The sequence below is a fragment of the Cotesia glomerata genome, linkage group LG2 (assembly GCF_020080835.1).
Source record: "Cotesia glomerata isolate CgM1 linkage group LG2, MPM_Cglom_v2.3, whole genome shotgun sequence".
NCBI lineage: Eukaryota > Metazoa > Arthropoda > Insecta > Hymenoptera > Braconidae > Cotesia > Cotesia glomerata.
This window is the reverse complement of record NC_058159.1, coordinates 25,605,831-25,628,059: the sequence shown is the minus strand read 5'-3', so window position 1 is coordinate 25,628,059 and position 22,229 is coordinate 25,605,831. Positions and strand designations below refer to the sequence as shown.

General features: G+C 26.7%; 4 protein-coding genes across 6 annotated transcripts in view; 2 read left to right on the top strand and 2 right to left on the bottom strand.

Moving 5' to 3' along the window:
* Positions 1-5,973, top strand: part of LOC123259931 (opioid-binding protein/cell adhesion molecule homolog) — a 52,992-nt gene extending 47,019 nt beyond the window's left edge. Inside the window, exons 2-8 of the mRNA XM_044720756.1 lie at positions 1,566-1,781; positions 2,099-2,439; positions 2,822-2,975; positions 3,549-3,931; positions 4,837-5,056; positions 5,184-5,301; positions 5,483-5,973. Coding sequence (XP_044576691.1) covers positions 1,566-1,781; positions 2,099-2,439; positions 2,822-2,975; positions 3,549-3,931; positions 4,837-5,056; positions 5,184-5,275 — 1,406 coding nt within the window. The 3' untranslated portion in view covers positions 5,276-5,301; positions 5,483-5,973. The remainder of the gene's footprint in view (positions 1-1,565; positions 1,782-2,098; positions 2,440-2,821; positions 2,976-3,548; positions 3,932-4,836; positions 5,057-5,183; positions 5,302-5,482) is intronic.
* A 1,540-nt stretch (positions 5,974-7,513) lies between these two features.
* LOC123259927 (endoplasmic reticulum-Golgi intermediate compartment protein 2) lies at positions 7,514-10,564 on the bottom strand. The gene is made up of 4 exons (XM_044720750.1): positions 10,313-10,564; positions 9,645-10,017; positions 9,239-9,489; positions 7,514-7,980 (listed from the first exon to the last, which is right to left on the bottom strand). Exons 1-4 carry the CDS (start codon positions 10,416-10,418, stop codon positions 7,535-7,537), a joined length of 1,176 nt encoding a protein of 391 aa, XP_044576685.1. The 5' UTR covers positions 10,419-10,564; the 3' UTR covers positions 7,514-7,534.
* Positions 10,565-10,963: 399 nt separating this feature from the next.
* Positions 10,964-13,507, top strand: LOC123259929 (adenosine 3'-phospho 5'-phosphosulfate transporter 2). 2 transcript variants are annotated; one of them, XM_044720752.1, is made up of 5 exons: positions 10,964-11,168; positions 11,356-11,602; positions 12,364-12,579; positions 12,668-13,024; positions 13,103-13,507. In XM_044720752.1, the coding sequence occupies exons 2-5, from the start codon at positions 11,447-11,449 to the stop codon at positions 13,445-13,447; spliced, it is 1,074 nt and encodes a 357-aa protein (XP_044576687.1). In that variant the 5' UTR covers positions 10,964-11,168; positions 11,356-11,446; the 3' UTR covers positions 13,448-13,507. The 2 variants fall into 2 exon arrangements, with proteins under 2 accessions (XP_044576687.1, XP_044576686.1); XM_044720751.1 differs by having other exon boundaries at positions 10,964-11,180.
* Positions 13,508-13,953: 446 nt separating this feature from the next.
* On the bottom strand, positions 13,954-19,120 carry LOC123259930 (putative RNA-binding protein Luc7-like 1). Of its 2 annotated transcripts, XM_044720753.1 has the most exons (5): positions 18,838-19,120; positions 18,269-18,363; positions 16,260-16,358; positions 15,525-16,174; positions 13,954-14,551 (listed from the first exon to the last, which is right to left on the bottom strand). In XM_044720753.1, exons 1-5 carry the CDS (start codon positions 18,896-18,898, stop codon positions 14,473-14,475), a joined length of 984 nt encoding a protein of 327 aa, XP_044576688.1. In that variant the 5' UTR covers positions 18,899-19,120; the 3' UTR covers positions 13,954-14,472. The 2 variants fall into 2 exon arrangements, with proteins under 2 accessions (XP_044576688.1, XP_044576690.1); XM_044720755.1 differs by lacking the exons at positions 18,269-18,363; positions 18,838-19,120 and adding an exon at positions 16,730-17,326.
* Positions 19,121-22,229: the final 3,109 nt, after the last annotated feature.

Genomic DNA, 22,229 nt, shown 5'->3' with positions numbered 1-22,229 from the left:
ATTAATTAATTATTTAAAAAGCGATGAATCTTCAAAGCTTAAATATTTATTATAAAATATGAGGATTAAAATATTAATAATATTGTTTGCAAAAATTTTTTTAATGACTTTTTTTACACAAACTTAGTGTTAATTTGTGGGAAAATTTTAAATTTTCGATACTAAAATTTTTACACAATGACTGAAAATTTTTTACTGTGTTCCTACATGTAGGAAGAAATAAACATGGTGTGATAGTGTGAATTTATTAATACATAACAATAAGAGTTACCAGGTCGTGGGAGACGGAGATATCTATAACAATCTATGCTCTACTGGGATAAAATTATGGTGATATTATATGAAGCTTGATTGAATTGATCGTAATGTAAACGGGTGATGTCTGCAGACTAAGACACACTTATTCACCACACACGACACTCATTGTCATTATTACTATTACTATCCTTAAATGATGAGTATTTACTTGACCTATTTATTTCTAACGAAGGCGTGGTTATCCACTTATATCTATGTGTTCTTTTAAAAATATGTATATATACATGTGAAATCTACTTTGGAGATGTATAAGTATGTCATGTCTTGAAGCTTGATGATGCGGCTGTTAACGGGCTATCGTCACGCGTGCTCTGCATGTCTTTAGTATTTTATCATCACTGCCTCACCCTTTGGATTAAGTGGACTAAGGGCTCGTGCTATCTGAAACTAGGATAAATTGATGTATTGACATATGGCATTAAGAATAATTGTCAGTTTTTATTCACATTTCTCTGGTGGTTTATAAATTTTTCTATTGTATTGTAAACGGATTTTCTTTTATGTTTTATTAATTATCTAACACTAATTTTATTTAAATGATTTTTTAGCTTCATTGTTTTATTCATTAAAAAATTATTATTACATTGATAATGAAAATTATAAACCAATTAGAAAAATAATAGACCTGATACATAATTTTTGTGTTTACACAACGATTCAGATAATCAATTTTGACAGTTCCGATTTTTTAGGGTATATTTTTTCTTATAATTCCCCAAAATTTTTATTATTATAAATATTAAATTTCTTTTTCATATCAAGAGTATTTTCTAATCAATTTTAACCCAAATTTTTAAAATTTCATCAATAAGAAATTTTGATTTCAAATAAAAAGAATTCTGATTTTTTAGGATACATTTTTTCTTTGTAATTCATCAGAATTATTACTATTATAAATATTAAATTTCTTCTTTAAAATAAAATTATTCTCCAACCAATTTTGTCTTAAATGTTTATAAATTTTGTTATAAATATAAAAAGTTATAAATATTGAATTCCTTTTTTACATCAAAAGTTTTTTCCAATCAATTTTATCTTAAATTGTTCAAATTTTATCAATAAGAAATTTTTTCTTAAAACAAAAATAATTATAATTTTTTGTAACAAATTTTTTCCTTGTAATTCATCAGAATTATTTAAATTATAAATATTAAATTTCTTCTTTAAATAAAATTTATTTTTTTCAATTAAAAATTTCCATTTTTAAAACAAAAATCATAATTAAATTTATTTTTTTATTTTTCCAGCTTATGGAAGACCCGACCAGCAGCCAGACGTAGAAAATAATGAAGAAGAAGGTTACTTGGGAGACGAAACAGACTATGACGAAGAATCAGAGGCAGACGCTGATAATGATAACAATGGGGCACTCGCAGAACCCCCAGAAATAAAGACTAAACCCCAAATGATCGAAGTTAGACCGGGTAGCAACGTCGAGTTGCCATGTTATATTGTTAACGGAGGTATGTACACAAAAAAATCTACAATATATATATATATATATATATATATATTTTTTATTCCTTTGTATGTGCTTGACTCTTTAGAATTAAAAAGAAAATAATAGTAGCTAAGGTTATGCCGAGTCAGGTAAAACTCTATGAGGGCGGTTTTATTATTTCGAGCGGCCGTCAGTTTTGTAAAGAAGAAATTTAACGCTCCGAGATTTTTTTAAATAGACTAGATTTTAAAAAAGACACTGCTTTATTTTCTGTTAATAATTAAAAAGTTTAATATGATAATGATTATTTATTGACAATAAATTTTTTTTATTTAATAGATGCCTATACGGTTGAATGGAAGAAAGGCAACGTCAGTTTGTTCTTCGGCGACTCCGATATGACTAAAGATATCACCTCGAAGATAGTCACGACTGCGAATCACAGTTTAATTATTTATAATGTGACGAAGAACGACTCCTCAGATTCTTACACGTGCTCTCTCTTAGGTGTAGACCAACCGGTGGAGGTCATACATAAGGTCCATGTTATCGACAGACCGAAGGATGATGACAAGCGGATCCGCGTTGTTCCTGGGAAGCGAGTCGAGGTCAACGAAAATGAGAGTGTTACTTTTGGTTGTGAAATTAAGGGATCACACAAGATTGTTTGGTCGCACAAGGTATGCAAGCTAATTATTTAAAAAAAAAAAAAAAAAAAAAAAATTTCAACAAAAATATTTATGAATAAAAATAAAATCGTTTTTAATAATTTAAAATTATCAAAGTGTGAAATTGAAGCTGAATTTACATAAAAAAATGTTATTACATATTTTTTTTATGTTTGTACTCACTAACCGTATCGTGAATTACGTTTTTATTATTTGAGTATAAAAACAATTTTTTATCAATTTGTTTCACCAAAGTTAATTATATTCATGTATATTATATACAGCGGTCTCATTTTTTCTTCTCTCCTATTTGTTCTCTCTATCCTGTTGAATAATTTATGGACAACCCACAGCAGTGTCTATTTTAGATTTTTAATTTAAATTTTAATTCCAGGGATCATCATTGCACAATGGTGAAGAAATAGACAAAAATGGCAAATACGTTAAAATAATTAAAGCCAATAGACATCATGGAGGTCTTTATCAATGTCTTGCTGATGTACCGGAAGACCGTCCTCCATACGAATCAATTGACGTAGTTGTCAAGTGTAAGTATTTTTACTCTCGATAATTGTTCCCTCAAATTTATTTTTGTATTTTACCAGACCAAAACTGCGTAAAAAAATACCCGCAGACATTACACCCAGATATCAATATTTTGCTAGTTAATTATCACATAAGAAAATTGAGAGTGGTTTTGAAAACTAAAAAAAAAATATTATTTTATTAATGATAATGATAATAATGAACCAATTGGAAAAAATGGAACTGATTAATAATTATTGTATTTATGAAATCAATTTTAACGGTTCTGATTTTTTAGGACATATTTTTTTTTATAGTTCCCCAAAATTTTTAATATTATAAATATTAAATTTCTTCTTTAAATTAAAATAACTTTCCAATCAATTTTGTTTTAAATTCTGTTAATAAAAAATGTGTATTTTTAAAATAGAAATCATATTTAAATTTATCTTCAAGAATCTGCCATGATTTTTTTTTTTTTTAATTTTTGTCCTCTCTTTACATGAATGCGGGTATTTTTTCTGCGGGTATTCTATTATGATACCATTAATTCAACCAAAAAGATGTATATTTATTCATATTTTATATTTTTATAGTCAAACCAGTAATAGAAACAGAGCATGACATCGTTCACACGGGAAGGGGACTGATTTCTGAGTTGAAGTGTAAAGTTCACGCCCACCCTCGCGCAAAGGTGACATGGTCGAAGAACGGCAAGCCGGTGACCGGCAGAAAGGACAAGAAACTTCATTCTGAAGAAAAATCTTCACGCGTACTGATAATTGAACACACTGACAGCGATGACTTCGGTTCCTACGTTTGTACTGCTTCAAATGCGATGGGTGAAGCCAGCAAGGAAATTATTCTTACTGGTACTCCGGTTAAGCCCAGGTGGGTTGGAATGGACCGTTTGGATGACGAAAAAACAGTTGTCTTCAAATGGAAAGTTAAAAGCTACTCACCCATCAAGGAGTACAAAGTAAGCAAATTTGTAACCCATTAAAAGTATACTACTGTTATAAAGAAATTTAAAAGGCTTTCACGTCCTGTATTAGGTTTATTGTATTCTGAGAAAGGGTATAATAAAATAGAGTTACTGTTTAAAATTAGCAGCTTGCACAGTTTGATTTTTTTCCAAGTAAAAGTATAAAAATTTTTTAAATTGTGGGTGCAATTTTTAAATATTTTATGTGATAAATTATCAGATTTCTAATAATTTTTTTAACTGATAAATTATAATTAAAAAAATTACAGGTGCAAAATTTTGTAGAAATTATAAATACAATTTAAAAAAATATTTTTTTAGTATTAATTTTTTCTTTAAAAAAAAAATAAAATTTTTTTTTAAATATCTTCTGATTTTAATATTGTAAATTTATTTGTTAAAAAAAAATTTTTTTCCCAATTGTTATTATTGAAATAATAATTAATTTTTATGTAATGAAATTGATGAATTTTACCGGATATAGAAATACAGTATGTCCCGCATGATCAAAAGAGCAGCGGCATATTTTTAACATACACCAACTGTAAACTAAAAATTTTCTTTGTGTAACTAGAACGAATCACCACAAATTTCCTTAAAAAATCTAGCTTAAAAAAATGTTATTTTTACTTACAACTTTCCAATAATGTTTTTTTAACGATTAAAAGTGTCTCACATAAACTTTCTTCTTAAAATGATCTTGTTAGACAACAAAAATATGTGTAAAATATAAAATAATTGACAAAGAATATTAAAATCATATAGAATAAAAAAAAAAAAGTTTTCACCGTATCAGGCGTGAGAAGTATTTAAATGGTGCACATACGCACACCGAGTACTTAAAACAAGAGTGATTAATGACAGAATATTTTTTCTCATTTAATGTGTTTTCTTCTTAGCTGGAGTATCGTCGCAAAGGCGATGCAGACTGGAAGTCAGTGAGTCCTAATGTGAAAGACGGAGAAGGAGATGAATTTATGGTCGAACATGCTCTGGAAGGTCTTCAGGCGGGCGTGACGTACGAGACGAAACTGCTGGCTAAGAATGAGTTGGGATGGTCGTCCAGCTCCGACACTCATTCCTTCGACCTAGAATACATTATTGCTTCGCCACAAAATCGTAAGTAATCAGTAATTACCGATAATATCGAAAACCGTTGAATAAATAGACATTAATATAAATTTAGCATAAAATAATTAACAGAGTATTTAAGAAATAAAAATAAAAGTAAAATTTTATCACACAGCCTCAGAATCTAAGAATGCAGCATCGACGCGATCGCTTGCGGCACTCTCGGTACTCCTAGTCTTCTTGTCATACATTTCAACGAATATTTAATTAATTAATCGCTCCAGACTACATAGGTAAGCAATATAAACATGATAAAAGTCATACTTATCATCGCTAAAGCATCTCTTGCATGTAACATTTTGTTAATATATTAATATTCAATTATTCAAAATGGCGGTAAATTATATACATGTATATATTCTTAAGCATACATACATTTAAGTACATATTTAAATATATATATTATTTGTGTAGATAATTCGCTGCAGCCAAAGCGTATACACACCAAGCAAACTTCATGGTGAATATAAGAACGAAAATTGCCTAGGGGAGTGCCACTAACAGCATTACTTACGTCGTTGACAGCCCATCGATATTAAAAATGAAAAGAAGGAGCCTTCATCATATATATATAATAATAATAATCATAATGATAATAGTAAGAACAAGACAAAAAGAAAAAAAAGTTAATGAAGAAATAAAACTTCCTTGCCTTTCACCTTTGTCTTCCGTTATAATATGGAAGTGACGAAATCAGCGTGCCTCAATTTGCGACGATGACAATCAAGGTCGTTGCAAATACGATATATATCTATATATTCATTAAAATATCTTTATTGAAATGTACAAACTATAGATTACTATTATTTCTTCAGTTTTAATTAATTGAAGCTATTGATTTTATTATTTTTTAGTATGGAATGTTGGCGATAGATAAGCTTCCAATAAATTTTTTTATCCACGTGCCTTTTAAAGGTATAATTTATTAACTGATAAATACTATGCCGGAATTTTATTTGTAATCTAGGATTTTATATTTCTATTTATTTTAAACATTTTTCTTTTTTATTATTATACATGTAAATTATTATTTTTTATGGCTTTTTGTTAAATTGAAAGATTAAATTTAATTATTTAAATTTAAATAAAAAATTTCAGTGTAGTATTTTTAAATATTTAACATAAAATCTCTATAAGGTCTCTCCTAGGCGTGCCATTATGTGTTAAAAAATATAATTAAAGAAAGCATTTTTTTTTTTAATTCACGTAAGAATATTATTTTAAGAAGATATATATACTTTAAAATATATTTATATAAATACATATATATATTATAAATATTACCTGTATAACATAGTATTCGTTGTACATGAGTAAGTCAAGAGATACATTATCATTATTATTATTATTATAATTTATTTTTGTATGCTTAAGAAAATCATGAAAAAAAAAATATTAATGTGAAATCAAATCTGTTTTACTAAAAAAAATAGTGCCATCGTGCGGGTCATATTTTTTTTTATTGTGTTTTTTTAACTACCCGCACTAGCACTTTAATATATGTCCGGCGGTTATAAATTGAAAATAATTGCTTCCAATATTTTGTATTATTTTTTTTTATTAGATAGAAAATTTATCTATAAAAAAAAAACAATACAAAACAAATCAATTATTTTTCTTTGTTACCATTTGTCCATAAAAAATATTTATAAAAATTTTATTGATAAAAAATTTAAATCAACTGAAAGTCTTAATTATGTCTATTAAATAGACAAGTCCATGTTTATTAATTATAATTATAAAATCAATTGAAATAGCTTTCGCACCACTACCTAAGATCTGTAAAAATAAAATGTAGAATGAGTGTTTAAACGTCTCGTGTGAATGTGAATGTAATAAGTAATGATTAATTTTTTTTTTAATCGATTAATTATTGTAGTTATTACTAGAATGAAGTTTTAGAAGGCGTTGTACAGAATCATTGTTTACGCAATTATTATAATCTAATTGGTAGATTAAAAAAATAAGACGGTGCAATTTTTTAAGTATATTTTGAAAAAAAAAATTTTTTTCTTAGACGCTAATTTATTTTGTACTTGTGTTTCAATAGTTTAATGATTAATTATCTAATTATTAATTCTAAATCCATAAAATATAAAATAAAATAAGCTCTGATTTTATCTATTATTATATTGCACCGTATCGTAATTGTAGCTAATAATTGTAAGCAGTTTGTTTTAAATATTTTAATTATTAATTAAAGTAAATTATAAGGTACTTATTACGTGTAAAAAATAAATAAAAATAAAATGCTTAAGTTTATTCATCTAGACTTTGAATGTAATTATAAATTTAACGCTTAAAACCATGTGCTGTCTTATTTTTTAACCAGACCTATATGTACAGCTATCACTGTTGCCTTTAATTGAACGTACTAAATGTATAAAATAATTATAAAAATAATCAGTAACAGTAAAGTTATAAATAACACAATAAAGACAGTTATTTAATTTTGTTTAAAAAAATTTATTGTGGGTTCAGAGTGACGTCGATAATATCAGGCGTCGCGACATTTATTAAATCTAATGTAGTCAATTTCTTATTTGTCATTGCTTTATCGTTAGAGGTTCTACGATCTTCTTCAACTTCTTTACAAAAGAATTTACACGACGCAATATACCAACACGCTTGTATAGCACTATTAATTAAACCACTCGTAACATAAATTCCACCGACAGTTGCACATAGTTTAACTAAAAATTGTATCAATGAATCACGGTTCTGTGTTACTTTAACTCTAAGAGCACTTGTGTCGTACTTAAAAAATATTCCTGGCACCCCGTGCGATCCTTGGGCATGATTTATTGGTCTTGAATAATCTTTAACACTATACTGATAAGTTTTTGTTGTCTTCATTAGTGTATAAATGTCTGTTGGCACAACTTCAATAAAGTATTGATACAGCATCATATCTGTTGAATAATTTAAAAAATCAATTAATAATAATAACTTGCATTAATTTAATAAAAATTCAATTTTCAGCGGATATTAAAAATTTATTAGATTGGAAGTTACTCAATCTTTCATATTTGACATCCAGTTTATTTTTAATTGGACATGAATTTTCATTCAATAATTAATAAGCAAAATTGCAATATTCATTTTGATTTAATTTAAATATTTTATAAAAACAAAATATTTTTTCTTTATTATAATTTATCAGAAGAGGGCAAAGTATGGTGCTGAAATATTAAAATTTTTACTGTCAAAATTTCAATTAGGAATTTGTCACTTTTTATTAATATCAAAAATTAAATTATTCTAATTCTAATAATCTATATTATTAAGAGAATAAGAAGAATTTTGTGTCCAGGATATTCATATGACAAAATCGGTTTTTTTAGTAAAATTTAGTGTCATTGCAAAGGTCTTGATTTAAATTTATGCCTTTTCAAAGTTTCATATCATTTTCACCGATAGTAAATTTATTATGATAAGTATTTAGGCTGCATTCGAAAATGCTCTATTTCTAGATACATAATTATGAAATGATCCTGTATCTTGCGAACTATTGACATTTTTAAAGATATAAGCTCATCTCGATGTTACACTCATCAAGAGCTTTCATTTGAGTACCCACATCAATTTTTCACATATTTCATATATTTATATATATTATATATATGTATAAATGAAAAATATATCAAAATGCATGTGGGTACTCAAATGAAAGCTCTTGATGAGTGTAACATCGGGATGAGCTTATATCTTTAAAAAGGTCAATAATTAAGAAAGTCCAGTGCAATTTTACATAATTAAGAAATGACCTTGTATCTTGTGAAATATTGACATGTTTAAAGATATAAGCTCATCCCGACATTACACTCATCAAGACCTTTCATTTGAGTACCCACATCAATTTTTCATATATTTATATATATTATATATATATGTATATATGAAAAATATATCAAAATGCATGTGGGTACTCAAATGAAAGCTCTTGATGAGTGTAACATCGGGATGAGCTTATATCTTTAAAAACGTCAATATTTAAGAAAGTACAGTGCAATTTAACAAAAGTAATTATTTAATAAAACAAAATTTTATTTATTTATAGTTCACAAGTCACGGCAAGCACATAGTGACTGCAAGGTTGCTAGTCATAAATTATTATTGTTTTTAAAATATTTTAAAAATAATATGTGTATAATTATAAAAATATCTTACTGTCAGAAGCTATTTTCTCATCACCATCCAGCGGCTGAACAATTCCAGGACTTTCTTCGCCAAATGAAAATTTATTTATACGATGAGTGAAATTATAATCACGACTGGTCATAAATGCAAAAATATGTATATGACCCCGTGGAAGAGATAATGATTTCCCAGCAGTTATATGGAAATTACCAGCAACTTTATTCAGATTTATGTTGCCGTAGAGTCGGCAAGCGTCTGGACGGTGATCTGGTATTACTGTTCTAAAATTAAATTAGGTAAATCGATAGGTTATTAAATTTTTATACTTGTTTCAATAATTCAATACGTCAGTCATCTATTTGCGTATTTTCATATTTCTTCTTTATGAAAAGACATATACTTATCCTGACTCATAAAATATTTAATTAAAAAGTACCTTTTCGGCATTTCACCCATAAACGCAACTTGATTAGACCTCCAGAGTAATTCATGAATTGCATGATACTCTTCTCTCAGGTACGAATTCATATGTTTCAAAGCATCAAAATGGGACCTTTGATCCGGCGATAACTCCCACCAGGTTTCTTCTTCATTGAGCGGTTCAAATCCCAGTAAATTTTGATTCGTCGAATCTAATATATCCGCTCCAATTAAGCTGCACGGCATAGCTACTGTCATGTCAATATTTATCTTCAACTTATCGTCGACGTCTATGTCAGGTTCAAATTTAAAATGAAGCCGAGCGTTCAAGAAATAACGGGTCTCAGATATCACCAGCCAGCTTATAATAACAAAAGTTACAAATGAAACTGCAATTAAAAAATACAATTAATTACCAACATATTGTTGATTTTTATATTAAATTAAATAAGACTGAAGTTAGTAGACACAACAATTTTTTGATTCTTCTTTAAAAATAAACTAGGCATTGAATATTATTTATAAAAATCTAATTTATAATTTTTCGGAGCTTTTAAAAATGAAGTTTTTAAATAAAAGTTTTTTGCTATAATTTATTTATTAAAAGAATTCTAAAAATTATCAGATGTCTCTCAATTTCAGTATCATTAATTTAACCATAAATTAGCAAATAAATAAACTTACAGGTTCCACCAACAGCAGACTTATTTTTATAAGAGTCCGGTACTTTAGGAAAGGCATCCAGCTCTTTGACAGTTTTTAAATTGACATTTCTCCTTCGTAAAATCATTATTTACAATACTTTTATTATCTTAAATAAATCACAGTAGGTATTTACACTGGTTAATTATCATTTATATTTTTCTTAGGATCAAATAAATTTTTTTCGTTATTTACAACTAAAATTTTTAAATGACAATACTGAGGTTAGAAAGTTAAAAAGAATTAAAATACCACTTTTATAAATTTCTTCTTTGAAAATAAAATAAAATTCAAAGAATAACTAGTGCAATAATTAATTTATAAAATTATTTACAATATTTACACTTATAATAATTTTTAAACAATTTTGACACGTAGGCGTTTTGTTTATTGCTATACTATCTTATAGAATATATAAGATCATAATACACACATTAATATATTCACATACTTATATATAACTCTTTATACCGGATATATTAAATAAACATGGATAATTCACCAATTGAATAAATAATTGTATTTAAAATTAATCACCAGCGCTTTTTAAATTGTTTATTTACTTTTACTCCAGCCGCAGTTGTGTGGTTAGTAAATTATGTGTCAGCTGATTGATTATTGTGATTAAAAAAAAAAAAAAAAAAAAGAAAAAAAACATTTGCTAATCAATTAACTCCTATTGTTAATCAGTGTAAAAGATTATTTATTTACCACAAAATATTGTTTGAACATAAAAAAAAATGCACACAAACATATCCGGTAAATAACTGCGACATCTAGGTTATTGACGTAGAGAAACCACGTACTCCAGAATGATATCTTTATCTAGCATTTGACAGTAACTATTTAAGTAATTATTTATTTAATAAATTAGATTTAGTGTTGTATTAAAAATAATTTATTACAATTGTTTATTAGTTGAATACATGAATATTAATTATGTAACAGACGATCAATATTATGACGAATTGGTGCATAACTATTTTGACATGTGTAATTAAAACTATTTATATTTAATATTACAGGAATTTGCAACAAAAATGATCAGTATTGGTGACATGAACGGTTGAAGAGAAGAATTAAAAGTTTAAGTTTTAGTAATTGATAATCAAAAAAATGGGGATGGATTACAATAAATTGTATCCTGATGATGACAGGGAAGGTGCCGTAAAATTGCTTTGCTTTGACATGACAAAGGCTAGTGAGAAAACAAGATTTGTATGGTGTTCAATAGGTGTCTTCTTTTTTTATATTATTTATGGATATCTTCAGGTAATAATTTTTTTTTTAATGGAAATTAATTTAGCAAAATTTGATCATTTTTTAAATTTTCTTAACAAATAAATTATGGCAAAAAAAAATCGAGATAGAAATTAAAAAAATGAAAAATGTAATTTTTTTTTTTTTAATTTTTATGAGAATTAATTTAGCAGATATTTAATAATTTTTAGAATTATTTTAACTGGTAAATGATGGCAAAAAAAAAAAGAAAAAAAAATTAATATGTAGAAATTTAAAAAAGTAAAAAAAGTAATGTTTTAAAAATAGTTTTTTGTCAAAAATTTTTCTGTTAAATAAAATTAAAAAATTATCAAGTGACTGTTAACTTTAATATAATATTTTTTTGGAACAAATTTATTTGTTAAAATAAATTAAAAAATAGTTGTGACTGCTAACTTCAATGTTATTTTTATTAAATAATTATAAAAATTTCAGTCATTCTGTTTATCTAAGTAGGACTCCTACTTAGATAAACAAAATGAAAAAAAATAGGATGATAAAATTTTGTATGATACTGAAACTGAGAGACATCTGATATTTTTTAGAATTTTTATAAAAAATTAATTACAACAAGAAAAATTTATTCAAAAAATTCAATCTTCAGTAGCTCTAAAAAATTATGAATGCGACTTTTTAAAAATAATTTTCGTCCTATTTTATTTTTCAAGAAAAACCAAACAATTGTCAAGTGTCTGCCTATTTCAGTGTCATTATTTTTAAATTTTACTCTAAATATATATTTATTATTTCAGGAATTAATATTTAGTTTAGAAGGATTCCGGGAGTATGGCTGGTATCTGACATTAATACAATTCGCTTATTATACAGTATTTGGAATTTTAGAATCTAAATTACGAGGAGTAACACGTCGGATTCCATTGTCGACTTACATAATTCTAGCTTTCTTAACATTAGGTACAATGGGATTTTCAAATTCATCTCTTGGCTATTTGAACTATCCAACTCAAGTAAAAAAAAACTTTCCTAATATTTAAATAATTCAACTAATATTAAAATTCTTAATATTAATATTCACCTTTTTATTATTTACTCCAGGTCATATTCAAAAGCTGTAAATTAATTCCAGTGCTGATAGGAGGCATATTAATTCAAGGAAAACAATACGGACTTTTAGATTTTGTAGCCGCAGGATTTCTGTGTGCTGGTCTAGTATTATTTACTCTGGCAGACAGTATGATATCCCCGCGATTCAGTATTATCGGCGTGATGATGATAAGTTCAGCTCTTCTGTGTGATGCGATAATAGGAAACGTTCAAGAAAAAGCAATGCGACAATACAAAGCCACAAATACTGAAATTGTTCTCTATTCATACAGTATTGGGTTTTTATATTTATTTATAATATTATTTACAACTGGACAACTTACAAAAGGCGTTACATTTTGTGCCGATGTAATTATTATTATTATTATTTTTTTTTTTTTTTCAAATGTTAAATGAAAACTTTTCAAGTCATTTTTTTTTTTACAGTATCCAATTGAGACTTATGGGTACGCTTTTCTGTTCTCAATCTCCGGATATCTTGGTATCCAAATGGTCTTGACACTGGTCCAAACTAGCGGCGCATTCGTAGCAGCGACTGTTACAACCTGCCGTAAAGCAGTTACCATAACATTGAGCTTTATTTTCTTCTACAAACCATTTACAATGCAATATTTGTGGTCTGGTTTGTTAGTTTTACTGGGCATATATCTAAATATTAGGAGCAAACAGCGCGGCGGCAATAAAGTATCACTCAAGACAATCTGGTCTTATATACAACATTGCTGGTCTAAGCACAATCAAATTCAACGACAATTAATGATGAACGTATGACAAGTGATAATTAATAATTAATAATTATGCCTGATAATATTTTATAAAATATTTATTTGATAAGTAATAATAAATAAATAAATATAAAACAAAATTTAACTAATCAATCTTCCAATAGTGGAATGCTTTTTATTTATTTTTTATTTTATTGGTAAAGATAATAAGGATTACATAGTAACAGACATAATTAGGATTAAAAATAATAATAATATCAATAATGAAAATAATAATATAATAGAATTTATAAAAAAAAATTTTAAAGAAACAAAAAAACCGTTTACGCAATAATTAAAATGAAATCTAGTTAAGAAACTACGTTATTTACATGTAATGGATAAATCAACTGTGAGTTTATTACTCATTATTTTATCGGAATTTAAAATCATTTCTTAATATTAAATAAATAAATCAATTTTTTTGTCTTTATTATTTTGTTTTTGAATCTTTTTTACAAATGTTAATTAGATAATAATTGATTATTCTTATTTTCTTAAATTTTATTTGCCTACGTACTCACGTAAATAGCCGCACAAGTCCGTGTTGTGTGTTTACGATATCTTGAAAAATCCATATGAAACAATAACCGCCTATTAATTTAATTTATCTTTTCAAAATACGAAAAATATATAAAAAAAAAAAATGACATCGTCCAGGCACGTCTTAATTAACCTCGTACTATATTAAAGGTATAATTTATATTAATAGTAATTAATTTAACCGATAACCGATTGATTATTATTAAATATTAATTAAAAACTGAAATTACAATAATTAAAATTTTATACGCGTGAAATTACGTTTGTTGCCATCATAGTGGACAATCTAGAACATGCTGTGTATTTTAAAATTTATTATCCGAGGACCTATGACGAAGTTTTATACAAAAAGTTTAGTTTAATACAATCTGTACTACCAAGTTTTTATTCCAGTCGTGTCACTGTCGTGTGATGTCCTAGTAAAGTTTATTAGTATTATTATTATAATTAATAAAATATTAAATTACTCCGTTCAAGAAATACGCGGGTTTATCGTTTACGATCGTTGGATCCACTTCGTCGTGAACGGGATCTACGACCCCGACTGTCGCTGCGGGATCGTCGAGACCTAAAATAAAAAAAATCAATGAGTTTAATTATATAAAATAATAGGCTGTAAAAAATAATTGGAGTGAAAATTTTCTTGCTATAAAATTTACAATCCAGTATGTTTACAAATAACTTTAAAATTAAAAATTTTTATAAGATACTGAAGTTAGAAATTTTTTTTTTAATTTTATAACAATTAAATTATAATTAAAAAAATTTCACAAGTGAAAATTGAAAAAATCTTGAAAAATCCAAAAGTGCACGCCTCAAAATCTCATTTTTCACAATAAAATTGATTAAAATAAAAATAATAAAAAACAGAAAACTCTGCTTCGGTTTAGTGGCGCCATAATTCTAAGGTGAGGAAAAAAATACGATAATAAAATATGTAGATAGATATACAAAAAAATACACAGTCATATATTAGTTTTCTATAAATAATAATTTAACGACAGTGAATTGAACGCTCAAATTAATGGAGAAAGTCTGTCGTGTTACTTTAGCTAATAAAAAAAAAAATTATTCCGGTACGATCATTTTTTCGACCAATTTCCCTGTCACATACGCCAATCTATAAATACAGATACACGGACGTCCAGAAAAGATTAATTTTTAATGTTATTATTTACTATATGTTTAACAAAATAATTGATATTGAAATATATTTTATGTGCCTGACAAATTACTTGACTTGATATTAGTACACTCAGATTAACCTGTAAGTAAGATATAAATTAAAAAAAAAATCAATTCCAGTTTCGAGAAAACTGTTTTTTTTTTTTTAAATGTCGAGAGTAGAGCACTACCTCAATGTTTCGCTTATGAGGCGTGCAAAAAATTATTAGTGGAAATTTAAAGCATTTTTTTTATTGCAATTGCTTTGTAATAAATAAAAAAAAAAAAAAAAAAATGTCAGATAACTTAAGTATCATAATTTTTATAGCAGTAATTTTTTACAGTAAAATTATTAATAAAAATATATAAAAAATTACCTTTTACCACGGCTGCGACTGCGTGACCGCGAGCGTCTGCGATCACGGTCACGGCGATCACGATCGCGGTCACGATCACGTTCGCGATCCCGATATCCAAGTCCACCACGCCCACGATCGTTCCTCAAATCACGATGATCGCGATCACGGTCATCGCGATGTCGGTCACGGTCCATCATCGACTCGCGTTTCTCTCTGCGTCTTTCCTCAACTGTTTTCTCAAGTTCCGCTAACTTTTCACGGATCTTGATGAATCCCAAATGAAGTTTACCACCAAAGTGGTCAGCGAGTCGTCGATCGTTGTCGTGTATTCCTAAGTAAGCGCTGCACACCTCGCAAACACGCAACTTTTGTTGCTGATAACTCGATGCTGGCATGCTATTTCTATACTCTTGTTCAGCTTCATTTTTACGCTTACGTAATTCATCAATCTCACCCATCAGCTTCATGGATTCCTCGACGAAACCCTCTTCACCCAGCTGCTCAGCTTTCGCCAATTTTTTTCCGATTTCTTCGGCCAATACATGAACGCTGTTGGCTTTCGCGGCAACTTCGGCGCTCAACTCTTCTTGAGTTTCAGCAAGACGTTGTTTAGCTTGCTCGGTTCGACGGTCACAATCAGCAATAAAATTTTGCAGATGTTCCATTGCCTAAAAAAATTTATAAAAAAATTCATCAATAAATATATATGTTAATATTAATATAATTAAAATAAAATTTTTTAAAAATACTTACATCAATATCATAAAAGTGGTCTTTCTTTTTCTGCGCAGCCTCATAGTCAGCTCGCAGGGCTAAGTCGTGAATCTGGGGGCATTCTCCCAGGTCCATGCGCTGCGATTGACAAAGCATTAAGACATTAGCTAATTTTTAAAATCAACTCAACAATCTAATTTATTAATAAACAATTTTCAAGCCCTTTCTTTTTTATTATTCATTCTCTGTATTTAAAAATTTCATTCTAAAAAAAATTTTTGTCATCACCCGTTAGACTTTTTTTTTAATTTTATACTCACACTCACACGTTTACTCGAAGTCATCATTCATTCACGCACTCGCCCAAATGAAAATAATTGGCTTGGCGTATTTATTTTTTTTTTTCTTCAACCAATAAATGAGTCCGCGACAAATATTAATTATATCTATACATAATATGAAAGGTAGAGAATACAATATTGAATATTCTAGTAGTGGTTTAAACTTACAGAGTGGCAACACCTCTCCTGACGCGCAAATGCGATGATAACGATGCTACAATCAGCACATACACCTTAATGTTCATGTTATAACTTAATAACATTTTTATTTATTATTTTTCTTAATAATCATTGATGAATTGATGATATACGTAGGTATATCCATTAATTTCGTTTTTATATAAATATTTATATGAAATCGTTTATATGTAAATACGTACATGAAGTTGATGAATTACTCTTAAACTTGCGATTCTCCTATCTCTCATTTCCTTGTTATGTCATTGATCTAGAATATTTCTCTAATTTGTTCTTATTAACATTTCCCATACAAATAAATATTGTAATTCAATAACCATGTCTTCTCTTTAAATATAAACTTTGAATAATCCCAATCAATCAATAGATCAATTAATTATTCTCACGATTTGTCATGCATCCATGGTATATTTATTTACTTTTTAAAATAATAAAACTCATTAATTATTTTTCAAAGTTTTTAGATCAAATTACTTACAGAGTAATCAGCAAGTGTTGATGTGCTTCTGAATTCTTCCAATAATTAAATATTATTATTTTATCAATAATACTCACGGAGTAATTATTGTCGGCGACTTTATAGATTTTATTCAATTTTATTTACTTATTATTATTATCATTATTATTATTATTATTATTATTATTATTATTATTAGAAAGCGACATACTGTTTAATAATTTACTTTCATTATTATTATTATTATTATTATTATTATTATTATTATTTAATATTTCGCAAGAATCAATACAATTGTTTGACGCTACTTACCATAGCGTTAGCATTAATCTAGAGTTGATTTCTAGACTTAATAGAAGAGAATTGAGGGGGGCCGTGTATCTGCTTCCTAACATCCTTAATTATAATTATTATTATTTTAATTATCACTAATATCTACTATAGATAATAATTGTGCAGAATATCACACAATGTAACGGTTATTAAATATAAGACAAATTAAAATGTTAATATTTAATTGATTTTTTTTTGTAATTTTAAATTTTGTTTTTTTAATACGTACGTCGTTAACTTTAGCCTTTTGAATGTGAGTACTTACATTAACGCGCGTGCAAGTGTTCGAGCAAGTACAACAACATACGACCGGACATTATTTTCTCAATGACTCTGTACAATGGTTCTGATTGGAATGGTTTTTCCAGACACTCTGGAAATAAGAACTGCACCGAGATACCATAATTAGTTGTCGCTGTTATTTTTAAATTATAAATTCATAATTATTTTTTTTTTTTTAATTTTTAAATCCGTTTATCAGTTCAATTTCAAAACACCCGGTAAGATTTATGCCCGCATTGTACAATCAAATTAATAGTATGACAATAAAACTCAAGATAAACTTGACAGGATTAATTATCGATATAATAATAATAATAGTAATAATAATGTACGTATACTATTTTGTGTCAATTTAATAACCTTATAATCAATGGATACTTGGTAGTATTTATTAAATGTTAATTAATTAAATAATTTATTTTATTTTTTATACTCACAGTGGATGATAGAATTTCATGAGGACAGCATGCCAGAAGAAAACTCTTGCAGACTTTTGGATCGGAGTATTTTACTTGAAATTTATTATTTTCACCTGAAAAAAAAAATTTTTAATTAAAAATTAAGTCAATGACTTAGGGCTAATTTTTAAATCCAGAATAAAATTTTATCCAATGCTAAAATATTTATTTATTAATATATATTATAAATATATCTATATATTTTAGGTACATAGATATATTGACAATAATAATTATATGTTGGATAAAATTTTATCCCGGATTGAAAAACTGGCCCTTAAAAACAAAACAGCGAACAAAAGAATTTTTTAATTTTCTGGATTAATAAAAAAAAATTATTTCAAGAAATTATCACGGATGTGTTATTTTTCAGTTTTAACAATATTTAAAGACTTGAGTCAAAAATAAAATAATGTGAACAACAAAATAAATTTTGTTTAAAGAGGCCAAGACGCCACGTTAAATGTATAACAACCCTGTGTACAATCAATGCAATGTAACGTAAATACATGTATGTATAGTAGTAATAATAATAAAATGTACGTTACCATTACGTCCTGTACCCATCAATTGGTCGAGCATAGCTCGCATCTGGTCGTGGGCCGTCATTTCATCGAATCCTTGTGGACTCCAATAACGATAATCGAATAAACGTATCAAGAATTGAATTTATCTGGTCAAATGTTTGATCGTTACTTCCTGATCAATCGTCCACGTACTCGTACTCACTCGTACTTGTGCAAATATACAACAAACCGACCATGGGGCAAGCACTCAATTTTAAGATAGGACCGAATTTCTTCAGGTAGCATGTAAAGTTAATTTTGCCAACTTAATTTTACAAAATTCAGAGTTTCCGTAGGTATTTCTTGTTATTATAGCAGAAATGGCAGCAGTGTTTAGGAAGTCCGGAGCGCTGTCTGTCGAGTAATTTGATTGGACGAAATTAAAGCGGTAAATTTTGAACGTGACCAAAAAAATAGAAAAATTATTAATAGAAACAATTCTTAGAAATTAATTTCATTGAAAATAAATGCTTAGATATTAGAAATTTTTTTAGAATTTTGTAGCAATGAAATTATTATGAAAAAAACTCAATAAAAAATTCCAGATGTGAAAACTAAAAAAAATTATTAGTGGGAAATTTTTAGAAGTATTTTTTTTCATTGTACAGTGAACGCTGTTAAAAGTTACCTTAGTTCTGTCTCAATTTCTCATAAAACGCTAACAAGAGCAAGAAAGACAACCTGGGTAAATTTTAACAGCTTTTACTGTAATTGATAAGTTATAAGAATTTTTTAAATTGATGATTTAGCTAACTTCAAATCACAAAGATAATTATGATTTTTTTAATCATAAAAAAAAAATATTAATAAATCTTGAGAAACAAACTTACCAACAATGCTTAAGATGTATTTTTTTATTTATTTTGATTTGAACTTAGCTTTAAAAAAATTCAATTACTGAAAATTTAATTTTTTTATAAAAAATATATGCACTTTTCATAAAATTTTTAACTAATTGCGCTACCTGTGCAATCAGACAATCAGAATCTGGGTAAAGACGCCTTTTCACTGTAGTGATGACAATTAACTAGATGTCTCTGTGAGTCAAATCTCAAGTTACTGTGTCACGTGTCATCTTGATGCAAATTATACATAAAATTAAATAATAATTTCAATATACCTGCTTCGTTTCATTTCTCCAATAAATAATCTTTTTTTTTTCTCACCAGGTGAACCAGACAAACCAACTGATGCTTGACTCAAATTTATTCCCTAAAATTTCAAAACTTTTTCTATTAAGGGATCTCAATTTTTTTTTTTAAATCAAAAGTATTGAAAAAAGCGAATATTTAATTTCATTCTCTTTCTCAAAAAAAAAGTTGATAAATTTACAGGTACATTAATTACTATTTACTTTAATAAATTCTAGACTTTTTTAATGTATGTTTATATTTTTTTTTCTTTTATACAAAAAGAGCAAGAGTTTTGTATAGGATGAAACACGAGAAGTACATATTGATATATACATATATATAAGGCAGCGATTTTTTTATTATGTCGATTAATAAATATAAATTTTTTAATAATAATTAATTTATTTAGTATTAATTATTAGTAAAAAATGAGAAAGAGAGAGAGAGAGAGAGAGAGAGAGAATGGAATCGTAATTTTAAAATTAAGCTTGTAACAAGCGGCCTTAAATCCGTCAACGTTATTTTTATTAGATAAAAAAGAAATAAATTTCGATACATATGTATATAATTAATATTACGCGTATAATTTACGCGTGTTGATTGTAATTATTTCTTTTTTTACACTAATACCAAATTTTTTTATTGCTAAATAATAATGAAATTATAACTTTGAAGTACTGAATTTTTTAAGAGTAACACACGCACTTTTAAACGCGCAAAAATACCACTTAATGAATATTAATGAAAGAAAAACATTAAACAAATATCAAAATAATAATAATTAATTACAATTACTGATGGTAATTAATCGCGTGTTTGCAATATAATAACAAGCGGAATTAGTTTCATTAATTATAAATTGGTTCATTGATAAATTTATTTCTTCAATACTTATACTTTAAATAAAGTTAATCAACTCTTATTTTATGCCCACAATGTATAAAGGAAATTTATTTATTTATTTATTTATTCGTCCATATATCTATCGGCCAGCTTTGATCGTAATTAATAATAATTAAAAATGATGGCGCATGTGATATATAATATAAAAATATGAATGTGACCGCGATGGGTTACGTGGTTCACGCTAAGCCTCTTGGACAATCTACTCTTATCAATTTTTATTTTTTATTATAATTAATATTATTATTATTATTTATCCATTTATCAATTTTAGCTTTAGTTTAATTATTTTTTTTTTCATAATCACTATTGATTTGAATAATTTCTTTAAAATTCCACGCACTATGATACGTGATCTACCATCGCAACTTTCTGTGTTATCTTTTTCTTTATTATTATTAATATTATTATTTTAATTCATTAATTTTAATAATTTATTTTATTACCTTATAATCGTTATATTACTAGCTTATTAATTAATAATTAATAATAACAATGGGGTCGTTGCCGATCCTTACTTTTTTTTTACAAATACAATACCACTAATCGTCAGCTTTTTTATTTCATACTGAAAAAACATGTTCCAAATTTATTTAATTATTAATTTTTAAGTTCACCATTTTCCTTCTATTAATTTATATCTGTCAGTAATAACTTTTGCATTTAATTTCAACCATTTGCTGCTAAAAAGCACTTTAATTCCAAGTAAAATATCATTCTTTTTAATTTTATTATTTATCATTATTTCACAAAACTCTCTCGCTCGCGAGACATTGCAGTTTTTTTTTCTTTTTCAATTTATGGCTTTATTTTTAATAAAATTTTAGTTTTATTTAGCATCGACTAAAGTCGCGTGAACAAGCGTCCTTATCTATTACTTACTTTTTTTTTTTTTTTTTTCCATTTTGTTTACTATTTTTTATTCAACGTTCATTATCAAATCAAAAAACAATCTGAGGCCTGATCTTTCTATTATTTATCCTGTTTTTTGTTTTATAATCAAGCGAAGCATAACATAAAAATTATTCAACGCATATAAACAACCCAGTTTATTAAAATTATAAAAACGTACAAAAGAACCCCGGCCATGGTTCAGTCTATTAAAAAAATTAAAATTAAAATTAAATAAAATAATATAATTCAATATTATCGTAAACTCGTTTTTAATGGCAATAAAATAATAAACAGTACAATAGCAATAATAATAATTATAATTATCGTTTAACACTATTTAGTATTTTCTCCCACCAAAGTTTATTTATTAATTAAACTTTTATTTTTTTTAAATGAAAAAATTAATTTTTTTCTGATTTATATTTATTACTTACACCTCGTACC